The 15549-nt window shown below is 53.1% G+C and overlaps 1 protein-coding gene across 1 annotated transcript in view; it reads left to right on the forward strand.

Annotated features, from left to right (window-relative positions):
- Window positions 1–5673: 5673 nt before the first annotated feature.
- The window catches only part of UNC13A (unc-13 homolog A), a gene marked incomplete at both ends in the record, with an annotated part of 57305 nt that continues 47429 nt past the window's right edge, over window positions 5674–15549 (forward strand). The window contains 7 exons of the mRNA XM_079701514.1: window positions 5674–5688; window positions 6972–7041; window positions 9239–9268; window positions 9863–9962; window positions 11832–11949; window positions 13593–13716; window positions 14597–14670. Coding sequence (XP_079557640.1) covers window positions 5674–5688; window positions 6972–7041; window positions 9239–9268; window positions 9863–9962; window positions 11832–11949; window positions 13593–13716; window positions 14597–14670 — 531 coding nt within the window. The remainder of the gene's footprint in view (window positions 5689–6971; window positions 7042–9238; window positions 9269–9862; window positions 9963–11831; window positions 11950–13592; window positions 13717–14596; window positions 14671–15549) is intronic.

A 15549-nucleotide genomic window follows, 5' to 3' on the forward strand; every position in this document is an offset into this window, starting at 1 on the left:
GGGTCGTGTGGACACGGCTGAATGCGGAGGCCCGTGTGGACGCGGGCAGGGGTCTGGGGCTCCATCTGGAAACGGTCTAGACTGGGTCGTCTGTGTAGAACAGGTTAATAGCGGGTTCGTGTGGAAGGAGCCGGGCTGGGTAGTTCAAATGAATCCTGCAGGGTGCTTGGAAGGAGTCTTGGGCTGTGAGCTGGGCTGCGGGCAGGGCTGGGAATTCGGAGAGGAGTGCAGGGGGAGCGGTCTCCAAGCCCTGAACGTGTAAGATCTGGGTAGAGGGGCTTGGTCATTAGGACTACCGTGAGCTCTAGGTATCCCTCACCCTGGGAGTGGAGAGGACTGGGGTGGGGGAGACCCCTTCCAGCATTATGAGAGGGCTGTGATTGGGGGTCTGGGGGCACTTTTCCGGTTAACTCTTTGCCTTCTCTAGTGGAGGCTGGGGCAGTCGCCCGAGGGCCTCCCCCTCCCCGCCCTCTCTGGCCCCTCCGCATGCAAATCCGGCCTTCTCCGCAGGGAGCCGACCCTTTGGAAGTGCAGTACCACCCTGCACCCCTCACGACCCATCCTCACCTCACCCACTTTGCGCTGGAGGGAGGAAAGGAGAGGTGGGGTGGAGCTATTTTGGGGCCGGAACGCCATCTGCATCGAGGCCCACGCCCAGGCCCACCTTCTGCGTTGGGGTGGGTGGAGGGAAAGAGACTCGGGAGGGGCATGACTGCCCCCCCAACCCCTGAGGCAGGGTGGGGGAGAAGCCAGCCCACCTGGACCAAGGCGTCTGGGGTAATTCTGAGTTCTCAGCAGGGAACCTTGGCGGTAGGGGTGGTGGTGAAACAGGGCTCAAGGCTTACAGAGGTCTCAACCTTGGGTTTTAAGGGTTGGGGTCCACCCCTTTCGCCTCTACCCCCTTCAAGAAGGCCTGGGGTGGGAGAAGGGGTGTATCCGCCAAGCCTGAGATGGCAGGCTTAGGGAGACCTTAGGCTGCCGGGAGTGTGCTGTGTGTGTGTGTGTGTGTGTGTGTGTGTGTGTGTGTGAAAGAGAGAGAGAAAAATTGGGAGAGAGAGAGAGAGAGAAAGAGAGAGAGATAGAGGGAGAGAGATATGAACCCCAGCCTCCTCCTGGACCCGGGTGGGCAGGCCCAGGAGCCGGGAACCTCCCCCACTGCCCCTCCCCCCTCCCCCCTCCTCCTATGCCTCTCCATTCACAAACCCAGCCCCGCCCGCCCGCTCCCCGCAGCGGTGGCTTCCCGTGTGCTGCTCGCGCGGGGCTGGGCCGGCGTGGACGCGGGTGTTCTTAAAGGGACAGGGGCCTCCTTTCCTTGAGCTCGTTCCCAACGGTCGGGGCTGATGGTGGGAGAAGGGCCAGTAAGATCAAAAGTCAACTCATTCCGCCCCTAGTCTAGGGAATTAGGGAAGTCGGGAGGTGGAGTGGACCCCCATGAACCCCTCACAGACTAGGCCCGAGGGGAGGGGGAGGTGAACGTCCAACGCCCCCTCCTGGCCCCTCCCCATCCTCTGAGCTGCCTAACTCTTGGGAGGGGATAGCACTGGAGGAGGGGGTATGTGGGTTGCTGGCTGACTCCTCCAAGCTTGTTCTCCTCTGCCCCTCACCCCCGTCTTCGGAGCTGGGCTTCTCTAGAATCTCACCCTTAACTCTGATGCACACTGGAGTCTTGGCTGCAGGGGTGGTGTGAAGCGGAGGCAGTAAGAGGGGTGAGGCTTCCTAAATCGGAGGCCTAGGGGAAGAAGAGTGTTGGATGATTTTGTGGAACTTATAGAGAAGGAGTCACCAGCTGAGTAGAGGGGGTGGCTGGGAAGAGCAAGGCTTGGGATGAGGTGGGAGGTAGAGCCCCGAGGTGTAAAGGGAGCAGTGGATGCTAGGAGAGGCTGGGTGCCAGGAGACTGGGAGAAGTGGGGAGAGGGAAATGCTGAGAAGGGTGGCGGAGATGCCCAGAGTGGGAGGCCTTGAGGGCTGAGGGGGAAAGAAGAGGGAGCAAGGCAACTAGGCTGAGAGGGCTTTTCTTGGATCTGAGTTCATCCTTAGAGTTGAGGAAATACCTGCCCCCGAACCAGGGGCCCACGCATGATTGCCCACATCTGCATACACTTGGACTGGTACGTTCAAACCCAGACTTGCCTTGTATGGACAGAAATGCTCAGAATTCACCAAGTCTCTATGAAGACCACGTGTCTGTGACTGCACATTCATGGACACATGTACAGGTTCACATGCCCATTTGAACACACACACATACATATATACTGGACACCGTCACTCTGCACCATAGACATTGTCCCCACAATACAGGCATGTGTGTCTGCACACATGCACACACACGGATATGTGTGATTAATGTTCACAATAGCCATGTTGCCTAAAGATCTACCCATGCCTTACCCCTCAGGCATGTACATATATATATGCCTGTTAGGGCCCTGAATCCCAAGAAACACATGTATACACATGATCAAATGCCAAGGCCATATATGTACACACGTGATAACACTTGCCTGGACACTCAAAGCAGTCACTTTGAATAGGTGAATAATGATGCACACATGAGTGTGTACATGTATGCAAGTAAACAAAAATACACAGGCTATACAACTGCATATCACACACCCCAACATGTGTTTCTACCTAACATATCACTCAAAAACCTGCACGTACCTAAACTCACACAAACCAGCATGTCCCACATACAGTCACACCCCACTCCCCAGCACATACGTGCAGACCCTCACCTGCACTCAGATGGTGCACATGAGTACATGTCCCTCTACACATGCACACATACACCCATATACACTCACTTGCCTGCACTGGTAACATGAGCAAATACACATTCAAGAACACACAAATGCAAGTTCTTGTATGCATATCCTGCACTAACACGTGGGAGACCACCCTGTACAGACCTTGCCTCTGCCCCCTCTCATTTCTTTATCTATGTGGAGCCCCATTGCCCCCCCTCACCTTAATCCACTTGCTAAGTCTTGGCAGAGTTCTGAGGCTGCTAACAGCAAGTGCCACCTTGTTCCTTTGTGAATTCATTCATATATTTACTCAGCAAGCATTGAGCACCCACTATATGTCAGGCATTGTTCCTGGCTCTGGGGACCCAGCCTTACTCCTGGCCTCATGCTGGTGGGGTCAGAGTGGGAGAGATGGGAAAAGGCTGCGGGAGATGGAGAGGAGCGTTTCTATGGCTCTTTTCCTCTGGGAAGCCTACCCTGTTCCCATCATCACGATTTGCCTGAGTCTCAGAAGATGAGGGGGAACTGAGCAGAAGGGACACCATGCTCTAGGTGGAGGGCACAGCAAGCGCAAAAGCGTGGTGACAGGGATTTGGTTCTAGACTTTCCTATGTGCATCATGACATTTTGCCAGGCCACTTAATGTTTAAGATGTTCCATAAATATTTGATGACTGAATATTGCATATAAATTAGCAAATGCGTTTGAGAGTGAGTTTGCCACACAACTAATAATAATATCTACAACAAGCCCCATCTATCCAGCATTCTATAGGCACACTGTTGAGGACTTTTATGCCCATTGCCCTCTTTAATCCTCAGAGCAACCCATTTTAGAGATGAGGAAAACCGAGGTTCTGGGAGGTTCAACAACTCGCCTGGTGCCACAGAGCCAGAGGTGTAGCTGCCCGACTCCACAGCCTACTGGGAGTGAAAAGTGAAAGTCGAGCCTCCCCTCAGCCCCCAGAACCTGGGGACACCTAAGTCCCTACCATGGGGTGAGAATCTGTCCTGGGATCACCTTTTTCCTTCATCCACTCAGCAAAGAGACATATCACAATCTCCCCATTCATCATGGCTTTTCCCCTGCCCCTCTCCCAGGAAGGCTTCACAAATCCCTCTGTCTCTTACTGTTTCTGATACCACACAGCCAGGGGTGTCTGCATCTGATCTTTGCTCTCAACAACCTCATAGGATGCCTCCGGTGTTGGCTCTGATTCATCTTCAGGGCTGCAATCTTAGCCACCTCCCTATCTTGTACCTCACTTGCCTCCCACACACAATTAGCTTCTTCTGTGAGGTGTGAACCAGTACATCCTGAGTCCAGGAGGCCTGAGTTTGAATCCCTAAATCCAGCACTTCTGGGAAAGTCCCATATCTTCTTCATTCCTCAGTGTGTCCATCTGTAAAATGGGCACACTAATAGTGCCCACTACCTAGGTTTTCTGGAACTCTCCAGTCATATGAGGCACGCAGAGAACTTGGCATGATGCCTGGCTTGTGGAAATGGTCAATAAGTGTGAGCCAAAGACAGGAAAAATCTGTGACGGTGTTTTTATTAGTGGGGACTAAAAGCTTTCTGGAAAGTGGTCCGCGAGTGTAGGACATTTCCCGAGAGCTCACTGCGTTCTCAGGCCTGAGGAGGGCTCAGTAATACATAGGGCGCAAAAGAGGTGCCAACTCTTTGGAGGTACGTGGGCAGGGATGAAAAGTTCAGCACCGTGGACAGTTCAGAGAGGAGACACTGAGTTCAGCACAGTGGACAGCGCCCGCGCCGCGGGACCAGGTCTTCAGGTCTTCGCGTAGGGCTGCTGGAGGAGGCAATGAGGTCATTCCTTCAGTAGGTGCCCTTTAATGGGCACCTACTATATGCCAGGCCTAGTTCTAAGTGGTACCTGGTAAACAACACAGACAGAATATCTGTCAAGTTTCTTGGTGTGTTTTTTTTACATCTAAGGCTTCAGTCTGGCTCTGGCTTATTTCTGTCCATGGAGGATGAGAGTCCTCATTTATTCTCTCCCAGATGCAAAGCCAGAGAGACCAATGTCCTTATCCCAAAGCCCTTGTCTGCTATCGACATCACATACTAAATACCAAACATCCTAAAATCTATTTCTGAATTCTCTATGCTTTCCTTCCACCACTTGTAGTGTCTTCTGACACCTGATAAGCATGTCCTGTGGGTGGGCTTTCAGCCGCTTCCCCTGGTGGCTGGAGTTCTCTATTCCCCCACTCCCACTCCCAGGACTGGCAGGTTATGGACCAGATGTCCCAAGGACTGGAGTCTACCTCAATTAGAATCTAGGGTCGTCCAGGCCAGGAGCACACTTCGAACTCAACCAAATAATAAAAATAGTAATGATACTAGTAATGGTAATGGTAATAATAGTAGTAATAACAGTATAATAATGCTGATGCTAATAATAATGAAGAAGAAAGGGGAGAGGGAGGAAGAGGAAGGAAGAAGAAGGGAAGAGGAAGGGGAGAAGAAAGTGAGACCAACTAGGCTTGCCTTGCTCCATTTCCCAGATGCAGAAACTGAAGCCCAGAGCCTGGCAGCGCCAATGAGCCCCTGCTCTCACTTCCACCGATTTTGCCCTGGGCCACAGCTGTCTGTGCGTCTACATTAATCAGTCAGCGCAGATGGGGGCGGGGGGGTGGGCGGGGACCGGGGAGGCCGCGCAGTCTGCTGACCTGACGTGACGCGGTATCTCCTGCCCGCCCGTCAGTGGGCACCTCCCCCACTCAGCACTCCCCGCGGTCGCGTTGCTCACGCCCTCCTCGCCCACGTTATAAATAGCTTCGTGCTTGTGACTAGGAGCTCGCGAAGGAGGGGCGGCGCTTCCGCCCTGGTGACCCCGATACCGCAGGCAAGAGGAAGGCAGCGGGCAGGGGCAAGGCAGCGGGGCGGAGATGTGATGACGATGACGGTGGTGAAGGCGACAATGACTCGGGTTCCTCTCGCTGACGGGGAAGAGAGAGGCAGAGAGAGACTCGGCTCTTTCTCTGAGCCCCATCCGCACCCCAACCCGAGCCCCTACCTCCAAGCTCTTTTTTTTTTTTTTTTTTTGCGGTACGCGGGCCTCTCACTGTTGTGGCCTCTGCCGTTGCGGAGCACAGGCTCCGGATGTGCAGGCTCAGTGGCCATGGCTCACGGGCCCAGCCGCTCCGCGGCATTTGGGATCTTCCCGGACCGGGGCACGAACCCGTGTCCCCTGCATCGGCAGGCGGACTCTCAACCACTGCGCCACCAGGGAAGCCCCCTCCAAGCCCTCTTATCCCCTGAGCCCCTTCCCTGAGGCCACCCACCCTTCCTGAGTCCCCTCCCCTGTCATGAGCCTCCTCCAAGCTCTCCGAGCCCCCTTCCCTTAGTCCCCTACCCCCCTCCTCCTTATCGCACACCCTATTCCCCGCCATGAGCTTCCTACTCTGACTCCCCATTCTTCTCTGAGCCCCGTCTCCCACCCTGAGTCTGCCCCTCCCCGCTCTGAGTCCCCAGTGATGAACATATATTGATGTCCTCACCCTGAACTCTCTGAAGGGGCCCGGGGGCTCACTCTTAGAGCTAGAGCTCTCCGGCAATCTCCCACGGCTTGTGGACCCCAACTGAGCCCATTACCCTCTGGCCCAGAGAGACTTAGGGAGGAGGAAAGGGGGAGAGATAAGGGACTGGGAACAAGAAAGACAGAGGCAGAGGGAGGAAGGGAAGAAGAGAGACAGAAAGACGTGACAAGGGGATGACAGGGGTGGAGAGAACCAGCATCGGAAGGAAGGAGACAGGGAGAGACCTCCTCCCTAGAGGAGAGGATGGACGACAGACCTTGGACAACTGGCTTCCCCTCTGAGCTCTGCCCCTGGTCTGTAAAACAGGGACACAGAAAGGGAGGTGCAGAGTGGGGCCCAGGTTCGGTCATACCCCAGTGAGTCCCTCAGTTCTCCCAGGGCCTGGCACCTACCTCCTCTCTGGTTCCCACCGCCAGCTTTTCTCTCCCAATCCTGCCTCTCCTCTCTGCAGCATCTTCCCTGCCTGCCCTCCCTAGTGAAAATCTGTGTCTCTCTGTGTCTCTGACTATCATGTCTCATCTCCCCTCACTTCTGCCTCCCTCCTTTTCCTTTCTCTCCTCATGTTGGTCCCTCTATGTATGTGCCTTTCTGAGCCTCCGTGTCTCTCCCATCATTCTCCCTCCCCGCCCTTCCCCTGCACCCTCCTCCTCCTTCACAGAGTCATCAGGTTTGCAAGCTGGAGGTCCCCCAGGAGGAAGGCCTGGAGCTACTGCTGGACAACGTCCTAAGTGCCCCTGAGCCTCACGCAGTCCCAGAGATGACGGGCTGGGTGGCTGAGCTCTCTGTGGTCTGGATGGGGCTGAGGCTATGAGAGGGGGCATGTGGGACAGGGGTAGGGACCCTCTCCCGCAAGAGAGGGACTTTTGCATGTGCAGTCATGTGCCTTGAGTGGGAAGGTGGGGAAGACAGGACTCGATGACTGATTTTGCGTATGGGGGAAAGAGAAAGAGAGAGAGACAGAAATGGAAGCCCAGAGAGGGGGGTTCACTTGCCCAGGGTCACACAGCACCATAATCTGAACCCAGCTCCACCTGACTCCATGCTGAACAAGGGCTCACCTTTCCCGATGACCAGTCAAGGGCTCTATCTGTGTTCTACCTCCCAAACCCAAACCCAGGTATGGCGGGCATAATGCCCAACCCATTTGCATTTAAAATCTGGGTCTTGGGGTGGTGGTGGTGTTGGCATAGGAAGGCACTCATTTCCTCTTCTGCTCTGCAACTCTGGGGAGCTCACTCAGTGCTTCTGGGCATCAATCCCCACCCCCAACCTCATCCTCCCCACAGTCTGTCTGCAACAGGAACAAATAGTATTTACTGACAAGTGTTTAGAACCACTCTACTTCCCCCACCCTTGATGAGAATTCTCTCTTCACTGGCTCCATTCAGGTGCTTTTTTGAGGAAGAAATTCAAGTGATGAGGACAGAGAAATGAACCCCATATGGGAGGCTGGATCCCAGATAGGAGGCTGTGGTACTTGCCCAGAAAAAGGCTGAACTTGACTCTCAAAAAAAAGAAGAAAGAATAGAAACGCAATTCTGATTCTAGGAATTTATCCTTCAACTTACTTGCATACCCTCTTTAAGACATACTGAGAAAAAGAAAGGTTCTGCAGAGGGTGTAGAATGCTACCATTTGTGTAGGAAATAAAATAATGCACATGTGCACATGATTGCTTATGCATCTCTAGTACCACAAGGAATTGGTACTGTTGATTGCATCCAGGAGGGAGAGTGAGAGCTGGAGTAGAAAATGCCTTATCTTCATTGTATGATCTTTCAGTTGCTCTGGATTTTGTAAAATGTGGGTGTATTGCCTACTCAAACAAAAATATTCATTTGAAAATGTTAAAGGGAGAAGAAATATAGAAATCGAGAGGTCTCAGTTTGGGAGCAGGTTTCAGGTGGGAGTAGAGAGTAATGGTAGAGAAATGTATTGGGGGCAGATGCAGAGTTTGAGAGGTAATGAAAGTGAAAGTTTAATGTCCTGTGAGAAAATCTAGTAAAGAGTGGAATTGCTTTGAATCACTTGGGGTTGTGGGGTTATGTGAAATATGAAGAGACTGGACCACGTGGAACCCTGAAGTATATTTGAGTTGCACCTTTCACGGGTAAGTTGGGCTGGACAAGCTCTAACAACCTACTGGCCAGGACTGGGATATCTCTATGTGCATTATGGAGTCAGCTCTCTGGGTTGTTTTTTCCCACCTCGCCCAGTCCCCTTTGAATATGAGACTCTAAACCCTGGAAGCATTCAGGAGGACAGGCTGAGCTGGACAATTCGTGGAGAAGTCTCACTGGTCTAACAGGGGGATGGGAATCATTGGAGATTGTTTTCTCCTTTCTCCCCTACCTCCTCCTCCCCAACTTCCCTCCTCCTTCTGAAGCAATCCTGGAGGACTTCCTGTAAGAAGCCTCTCCTGCCACCTGCCCAGCTCCTTCTTTTGAATCTTGTTCAATTTTGGTGAAGTCACAACTGGAGGGAGGGAGCTCTAGGGGAGTTTGATGGGGAGGAGGGTGGGACATGGACTGCTCCCAAGGTCCAAACTTCCTTCCACTCCAGGTCGGCCTGTGCTCATCTGTCTGATGGCTTCTCTCTCTCTCCCTCTCATCCCTGCCTCCCTCCTCTCCCTATTTCTCTTCCTTTCATTGTCTTTGCCTCTGTCTCTGATTTTGCCTCTGTCTTTATCTTGTTTTTTTTTTTGTTGTTGTTGTTGTTTTGTGTTGTTTTGTTTTTTAAATCTGTTCGGTCTCTTTATTGGCCTCTTTTGCTCTCTATTTTTTGCCTCTCTTCTCTCTGTCTCTTTCTTTCTGTATCTCTCTTCTCTCTCATTATGTCTCTATTTTCATGTGTCTCTCTGTGTCTCTTTCTCTCCTCCCCAACTCTCTGCCCATCTCCCTTCCCTCTCTCTGTCTCTCTCCACAGTCAAAAAAGCCAAGTTTGATGGTGCCCAAGGTAAGTGACCTCTATTCCTGTCCTCTCCTGTGTTGTCTGTCTGTCTGTCCATCTCTTGGAGAGACGGGAGAGGGCGTCTGAGCCAGTGACGGGGAACTTGGGCTCTGTCTGCTGAGCATCACAGAGAGTGTCAGACTTGCTTTAGGATCCCAGCAGTCTTCCCAGCCATCCCCTGAAGACTCCACTGGGAGTGGGGCTCACCCTGAGCCAATGGTGCTTCCCAGAATCCTAAAAGATAGGGTGGGGACGCTTAGATTAGGCTGCAGCTGAGAAAAGTGAGGTTCCGAGAGGCAAAGGAAGTTTCCTATGTCCAAGGATATTGGACGTAATCATTTCTAAGCATCAGGATTAGGTATCCCCAAATTCCACATCTCCCTGCACCAAGGCCCCTCCCTAGTGCTCTGAGGGGCTGGGGGTGGGGTTCTGGGGGCTGGCCTGGGAGTGGAGGCACAGAAGCACCTCAGGGTGTTGGACCTGGAGTGGGCCCAAGAACGCACAGCCCCTGAGGGATCATAGGGGTGTTATCGAGAGCTTGGGAAGTGGCATGGGGGAGTCCCTGAGCCCTTGCACTGACCTCCGCTCTCACTGCCACAGAGAAATTCAACACCTATGTGACCCTGAAGGTGCAGAATGTCAAGAGCACGACCATTGCCGTACGGGGCAGCCAGCCCAGCTGGGAGCAGGATTTCATGTTGTGAGTCTGCAGCGACTGGACCTGAATGGCCACACCCCTTGGCACAGCCGGGCACTTTGCTGGTTTTGCAGGGCACAGCCGGATACCCGGATGTCGTCTGGGACTCCCTTCGCTCTTCTTTCAGCCCTGTGTCCAGCCATCAGCTTTCCCTCCAAAGCACTTCCCGAATCCAATCGCTTCCCTTTATCTCCGAGGCCACCAGCCAAGTCCCCTCTGCCCGCCAGCCTCCGCCCTGGCCTTCTGCTGCCATCCACCTCCTGCAATCTGTTCTCCTCTAGGCAGCAAGGGGGATATTTTTAAAATTGCAAATCACATCCGGTCACTCTCCAAACTTGCCTGAGGCTTGTGGCTCATCAACCTAAGAGCAAAACCCATATTTGTCCCTGCAGCCCCCCAAGGCCCGGCCCCTGTGACCTCACACCAGTATCTTGCTTCATCTCTCCTGCCTCACCTGCCCAGATACACCCACCTCTGCACTGTTCCTCCAACATGTCCAGCTTGTTCCTGCTCCAGGACCTTTGCTCTTGTTCTTCTTTCCCCCTCCCTCCCCATCCCAGCTGACTCCTTCCGTCCTTTGGGTCTCAGCTGTGTCACCTCCTCAGGGAAGTCTTCCCTGACCACCACCCTCAAGCTGCAATTGAACAGTAATTTCAGGCCCTGCCACCAATTGTTATTCTATTCATTTGTGTGATTTTTGACACCTTTCTGGCCCCTTCCCCTGGACTATGAGCTCCACGTGGGTAAGGCACTATTGGTCTCTGTTCCCACTGTGATCTCCATGCCAAGCACAGAGCCTGGCACACAATAGGTGCTCGATAAATATTTGTCTAATAACTGAATGAATTCATGACCTGGACCCTCCCCTCAACCTGGAGCTCCTCGGGGCCTCCTATTACATCCCACCTACTCTGATGATGGCCAAAATGTGCCATGCCTTCTTCTAAGTCTTTGATTAAATCAATTTTGCTTATAACCCTGGGAGGGAGGGTGCTAACATAATCCTCATTTTACAGATGAGGAAACAGAGGACCAGAGGGGCAAAGCCACCTGCTCAGTGTCATGCAGCCTGTACCTGGCAGAGCTGGGATTTGGACCCAGGCAGCCCTCAACCCCTGAACAGAGCCTGGCTGGGGACTGGTGGAGACCATGAGGGAATCCAGAGTTGGGATTCTGGAGCAGAGGAATACTTGGGGAAGGAAGAAAGGAACTGGCTCTACAATTCTAGGAAAATGTGAAGGGGGCAGGACAGAGTGGTCCCCAACCCCCCTAAAGCCAGTTACTGAATGACCAGGTCACGGTCAACAGGTATATTCAAGGAGAACATTCCTTAAGATAAATCTTTGGTAAATTGGTAGGTTCAGTGAATTGGACATTCACCAAGGTTTACTACCAAATCTGCATATTTCCAGAATGGGGCCTGCAGGGAAAGTGCTTAGAGGTGTAATCATTCATATGCTCAAGGGTGTCCTCATATGATTGGATAGAGATGACACTGGGAAGGATGGAGGCACCACAGATGCCCTTATCTTGGGGTAATAGGGAGCCATGGAGGGCATTTGAGCCTCTTCGTCACTTAACCAGCATTCTCAGGGTCTGAGGGCTAGAGGAAGGGCCAGGTGATTTGGGGCTATGGGAGACATGTGACACCTGTCCCCATTCCTTCTTTCTCAGCTTGGAATCCTGGTTCTGCTGTGATACTCTGAGCATGTAACTTAGTCCTTTGGCCTCAGTTTCTCCTCTGTAGAATAAGAACTTCAGTGTTACCTTCCTGACTCGGACTCACCCAGGCCTGGGTTTGAATTCTAGTTGGTCATGTGTCCAAAGGCGAGTGAACTGACTTTTCTGAGACTTCATTACCTCTCTCCACAGCGAAATTAACCGCCTGGATTTGGGGCTGACGGTGGAGGTATGGAACAAGGGTCTCATCTGGGACACGATGGTGGGCACTGTTTGGATTCCTCTGCGGACCATCCGCCAGTCCAACGAAGTGAGTGCTGGGATGAGGGTTGGATAGGAGTGCCTGGGAGGGGCCCAGAGGCCAGTGGTCTAAACAAGATGGACATCTATCTGCATCCCCTGACAATGTTCATGTAGACATCCAGGGCTGCAGTGGCAGCTCCAGTCACCAGGGTTTAAACTCCTTTCATCTTGTTGCTCTGCCTTTCTCCTCATGTGGCTTCCACCTCATGGCCCAAGATAGCTGCTCAAGGATTACCATTACATCTGCATTCCAGTCAGGGGAGGGAAAGGTAGCAAGGGAAGGGGTTTGCACTCCTAATTAAGGACCCAAACTGGAAGCTGGCTGTCATTGGCCAGAACTGTCATGTGGCACCACCTACCTGCAAGGGAGTCTAGAAAATGTAGTCTTAAGCTGCATAGCCCTGGGCCCAGCTAGAAATGCATCCCTATGGAAGAAAGGAGAAGGGATATTGCAAGCAACTAGCACTTTGTGCCCAGATGGGCATCAGGGAGTCAGTCCCAAAGAAAATAACCTTGGCCTCCTCTCTAACCTCCAGGCCTTAAATTTCACCCTCTCCACTTGGCACCTAAGATCCAATCCTGCCCTCCCTGCCCATCACCCTTGGGAGGCCTTCCAGACAGCACCAACCCACTTTGCCAGCCTTATTTCCCCCGGACCTCAACCTACACTCCTCACAGTCCCCAGGGATAGCTTCTGAACTTTCACATATGCTGTTCCCTGGGTTTCAAGTGTCCTCCTTTCCATCACCCTTAAGCCCAGCTCCCATGCCCTCTCCTCCAGGAAGCCCTCCCTAATTTCCACCTGGATTTCTCACTCCCCTCCTTCCTTCTGACCTGGCCCTGACTTCATGGTGTTGCGGGTGTCTGTGTCAGGCTCTATCTCCTGTGACTGTGGGCTTCTCAGGCATTGCCCAATGTGGACCAAGCTTAGAACAGGCACCAGGTAGGGTTTATTTTTTAATGAATAAATGGAGATGGAGGAAAGAGGCACAATAGTCCAGGCGTGCCCAAAAGGAAGGCTTGTGGGTGACCCAAAGTTTCCTCAGTGACCCTCCAGGTGTGAGGAAGGCCTAGTCACCTGGGACAACCATGACCTATGCAAGGGACCCTGGACTACTCCCCCATCACTGCCAGCCTTTCCCTGGGGCTGCAGAAGGAAGATTCTGCAGAGCATCATTCTCATTTCAGAGATGAAGAAACTGAGGTTCAGAGTGGACCCCACCTGCTCAAGGGCTCATTTCCCTGAAACAAGGGGGACTGGTTCATTCACTCAGGGGTATCCTCCCTGAATGGTGGGAGGACCAGGTCTTTTATCTGCAGTCGGGGCCCCATAACCCCTCATTAGGGATGAGGAGTGCTGTGCAAGGCCGGGACCACCCCTACCTGACCCTACAGGTCTCTCTCTCTGGGTCCTTGCTTCTGGGTTCCCTGGACCCACCATGTTGCCCTGGATTGAGACCTTCCTTCTCTGAGTCTTGGTTTCCTCATCTAAAGTGGGGACATGGCCCTTGCTCTTGGAGTAAGGGTAAGATGGGGTGAGGGAGACATTTCATTTGAGAATAGGGAGCCTGTTGGTCGGTGTGCAGCAGATACGTTACCCACCACACCTCACCCGGAACCCTAACCTCTGGTACCCCACCCACACCCCAGGAGGGCCCCGGAGAGTGGCTGACCCTGGACTCTCAGGTCATCATGGCGGACAGTGAGATCTGCGGCACTAAGGACCCCACCTTCCACCGCATCCTCCTTGACACCCGCTTTGAACTGCCCTTAGGTGAGTGTGGCGGGGGGTTGGGTAGGGTGGGACCCTCACCCAGCCCCAGGAGAATGGTCAGGTCTAGGTGGGTCCAGACAACACTGTATTCTGAGGATGAGGTTCCCCCTCCCAAGAGGAGAGTCTCCTGGGCTACAGCAAGTCAGCAGAGATGTACGCCTGCCGCACGCAGAGTACACTCCAGCTCCTGCAGGCCACCAGTGGGCTGCAAGTGCTTTTCAACCTACGGGGCTCAGGTCTGAGCTGTCTTAGCTGGTCCTTGGTGAGGTCTTAAGCTGCAGAAGTGAGCTGGATATGGAGAAGAGACAAAGGCAGAAAGACAGAGACAGAGAAATGGAGAGAGAGACATGTAGAGATCAACAAAGGCAGAGACAGAGAGGCCTCTTTACACTCCAGCTCCTGCAGGCCACCAGTGGGGCTCAGGTCTGAACTGTCTTAGCTGGTCCTTGGTGAGGTCTTAAGCTGCAGAGGTGAGCTGGATATGGAGAAGAGACAGACAAAGGCAGAAAGACAGAGACAGAGAAACGGAGAGAGAGAGAGAGAGAGAGAGAGAGACATGTAGAGATCATCAAAGGCAGAGACACAGAGAGGCCTCTTTACCTTTCCTGGAAGCAGCTCAGTTCTCCCACATCATCCTTCCAAGAACCCATGACGTCCCCGTCCTGGTAATGCTAGGATGCAGCTCCTCTCCCATCCGCCACCCATTCCCAAGGCAGTTCTGGGTGTGTGGTGGAGGGGCGGTTGTCAGGGGTGCCACCCTGTCCTCCTTTCCTCTCCCCCACCCACTGGAGACCAGCCCCATAGGCCTGCAGGATGCACTGGCTGGAGGCTGAGGGGCAGGGAGGGGCTTCCAGGCTCACGGCCAGGTCTCTGCTTCCAGACATCCCTGAGGAGGAGGCACGCTACTGGGCCAAGAAGCTGGAGCAGCTGAATGCCATGCGGGACCAGGATGAGGTGAGCGTTGGCATGGGGGCTCTTCTCTTCCTCTCTCTCTCTCTCTCCCCCTCTCTCTCCGTGTCTCCCCCTGTCCTCCACTCTCTGTCTCTGTTTCTCTTTCCACTTGTCTTTCCCTGTATCTGTGTCTCTAACTCTTTGTAACCTGACTAAATCAGTGACCCATGTGGTCCGGTCTCAAACCAACGATGGCATCAAGGAACATACGGTCCACCAATGACGCGACAGTTTCAATCGAGTCAAGCTGTGTATTTACCAAATACCATCAAGGAGATATAGAGGCCCTGTAACAGTTCGTACACCCCCTTTCTGCCCCTCACCCCTCAACTCCTTGAGTCACACTTTCAGGCTTTCTTAAAAGTTCTCCTCCCCCACTCCCAGCCCTAGCTTCTGTACCTCTGTTCTTCCATGCCATCCCCCTTCTTCTACACTCTATATTTTCACAGTTCAAAGACCCAATGTGGCCCAGAAGACAATCTTCAGAAGGTGAGGGCAGGGAAGAAATAGCAGGCAAGGCTAGAACACCCTTTAGTGGGAGGTGGAGGGCAAAGGGGCCACACTCACATGTTAGCAATTTTTGTCCAACCTGAGTTCTCATCGCCTTTCTTCAACTCCCTGCGTCAGTGTTTTCTCTCTCTTTCCTCTGTTTCTTTCCCTCATCTGTGTCTCTTTTTCTTTTTTCTATATCTGTTTCTCATGGTCTCTGTTTGTGTCTCTCTCTCCCTCTTTCTTTCTCTGTGGACATCTGTATACTTCTCCTCCAGAGGGAGAGGATTTAGGAGGCGGGGGAAGTCAGGATAGAACAGAACAGAGGACCATCTTGATCCCCTGGCTTCTGGCACCCCCCTGAGACACACCCTCTCTCCTTCCCTCCCCCTC

Source organism: Hyperoodon ampullatus (assembly GCF_949752795.1).
Source record: "Hyperoodon ampullatus genome assembly, chromosome: 4".
NCBI lineage: Eukaryota > Metazoa > Chordata > Mammalia > Artiodactyla > Ziphiidae > Hyperoodon > Hyperoodon ampullatus.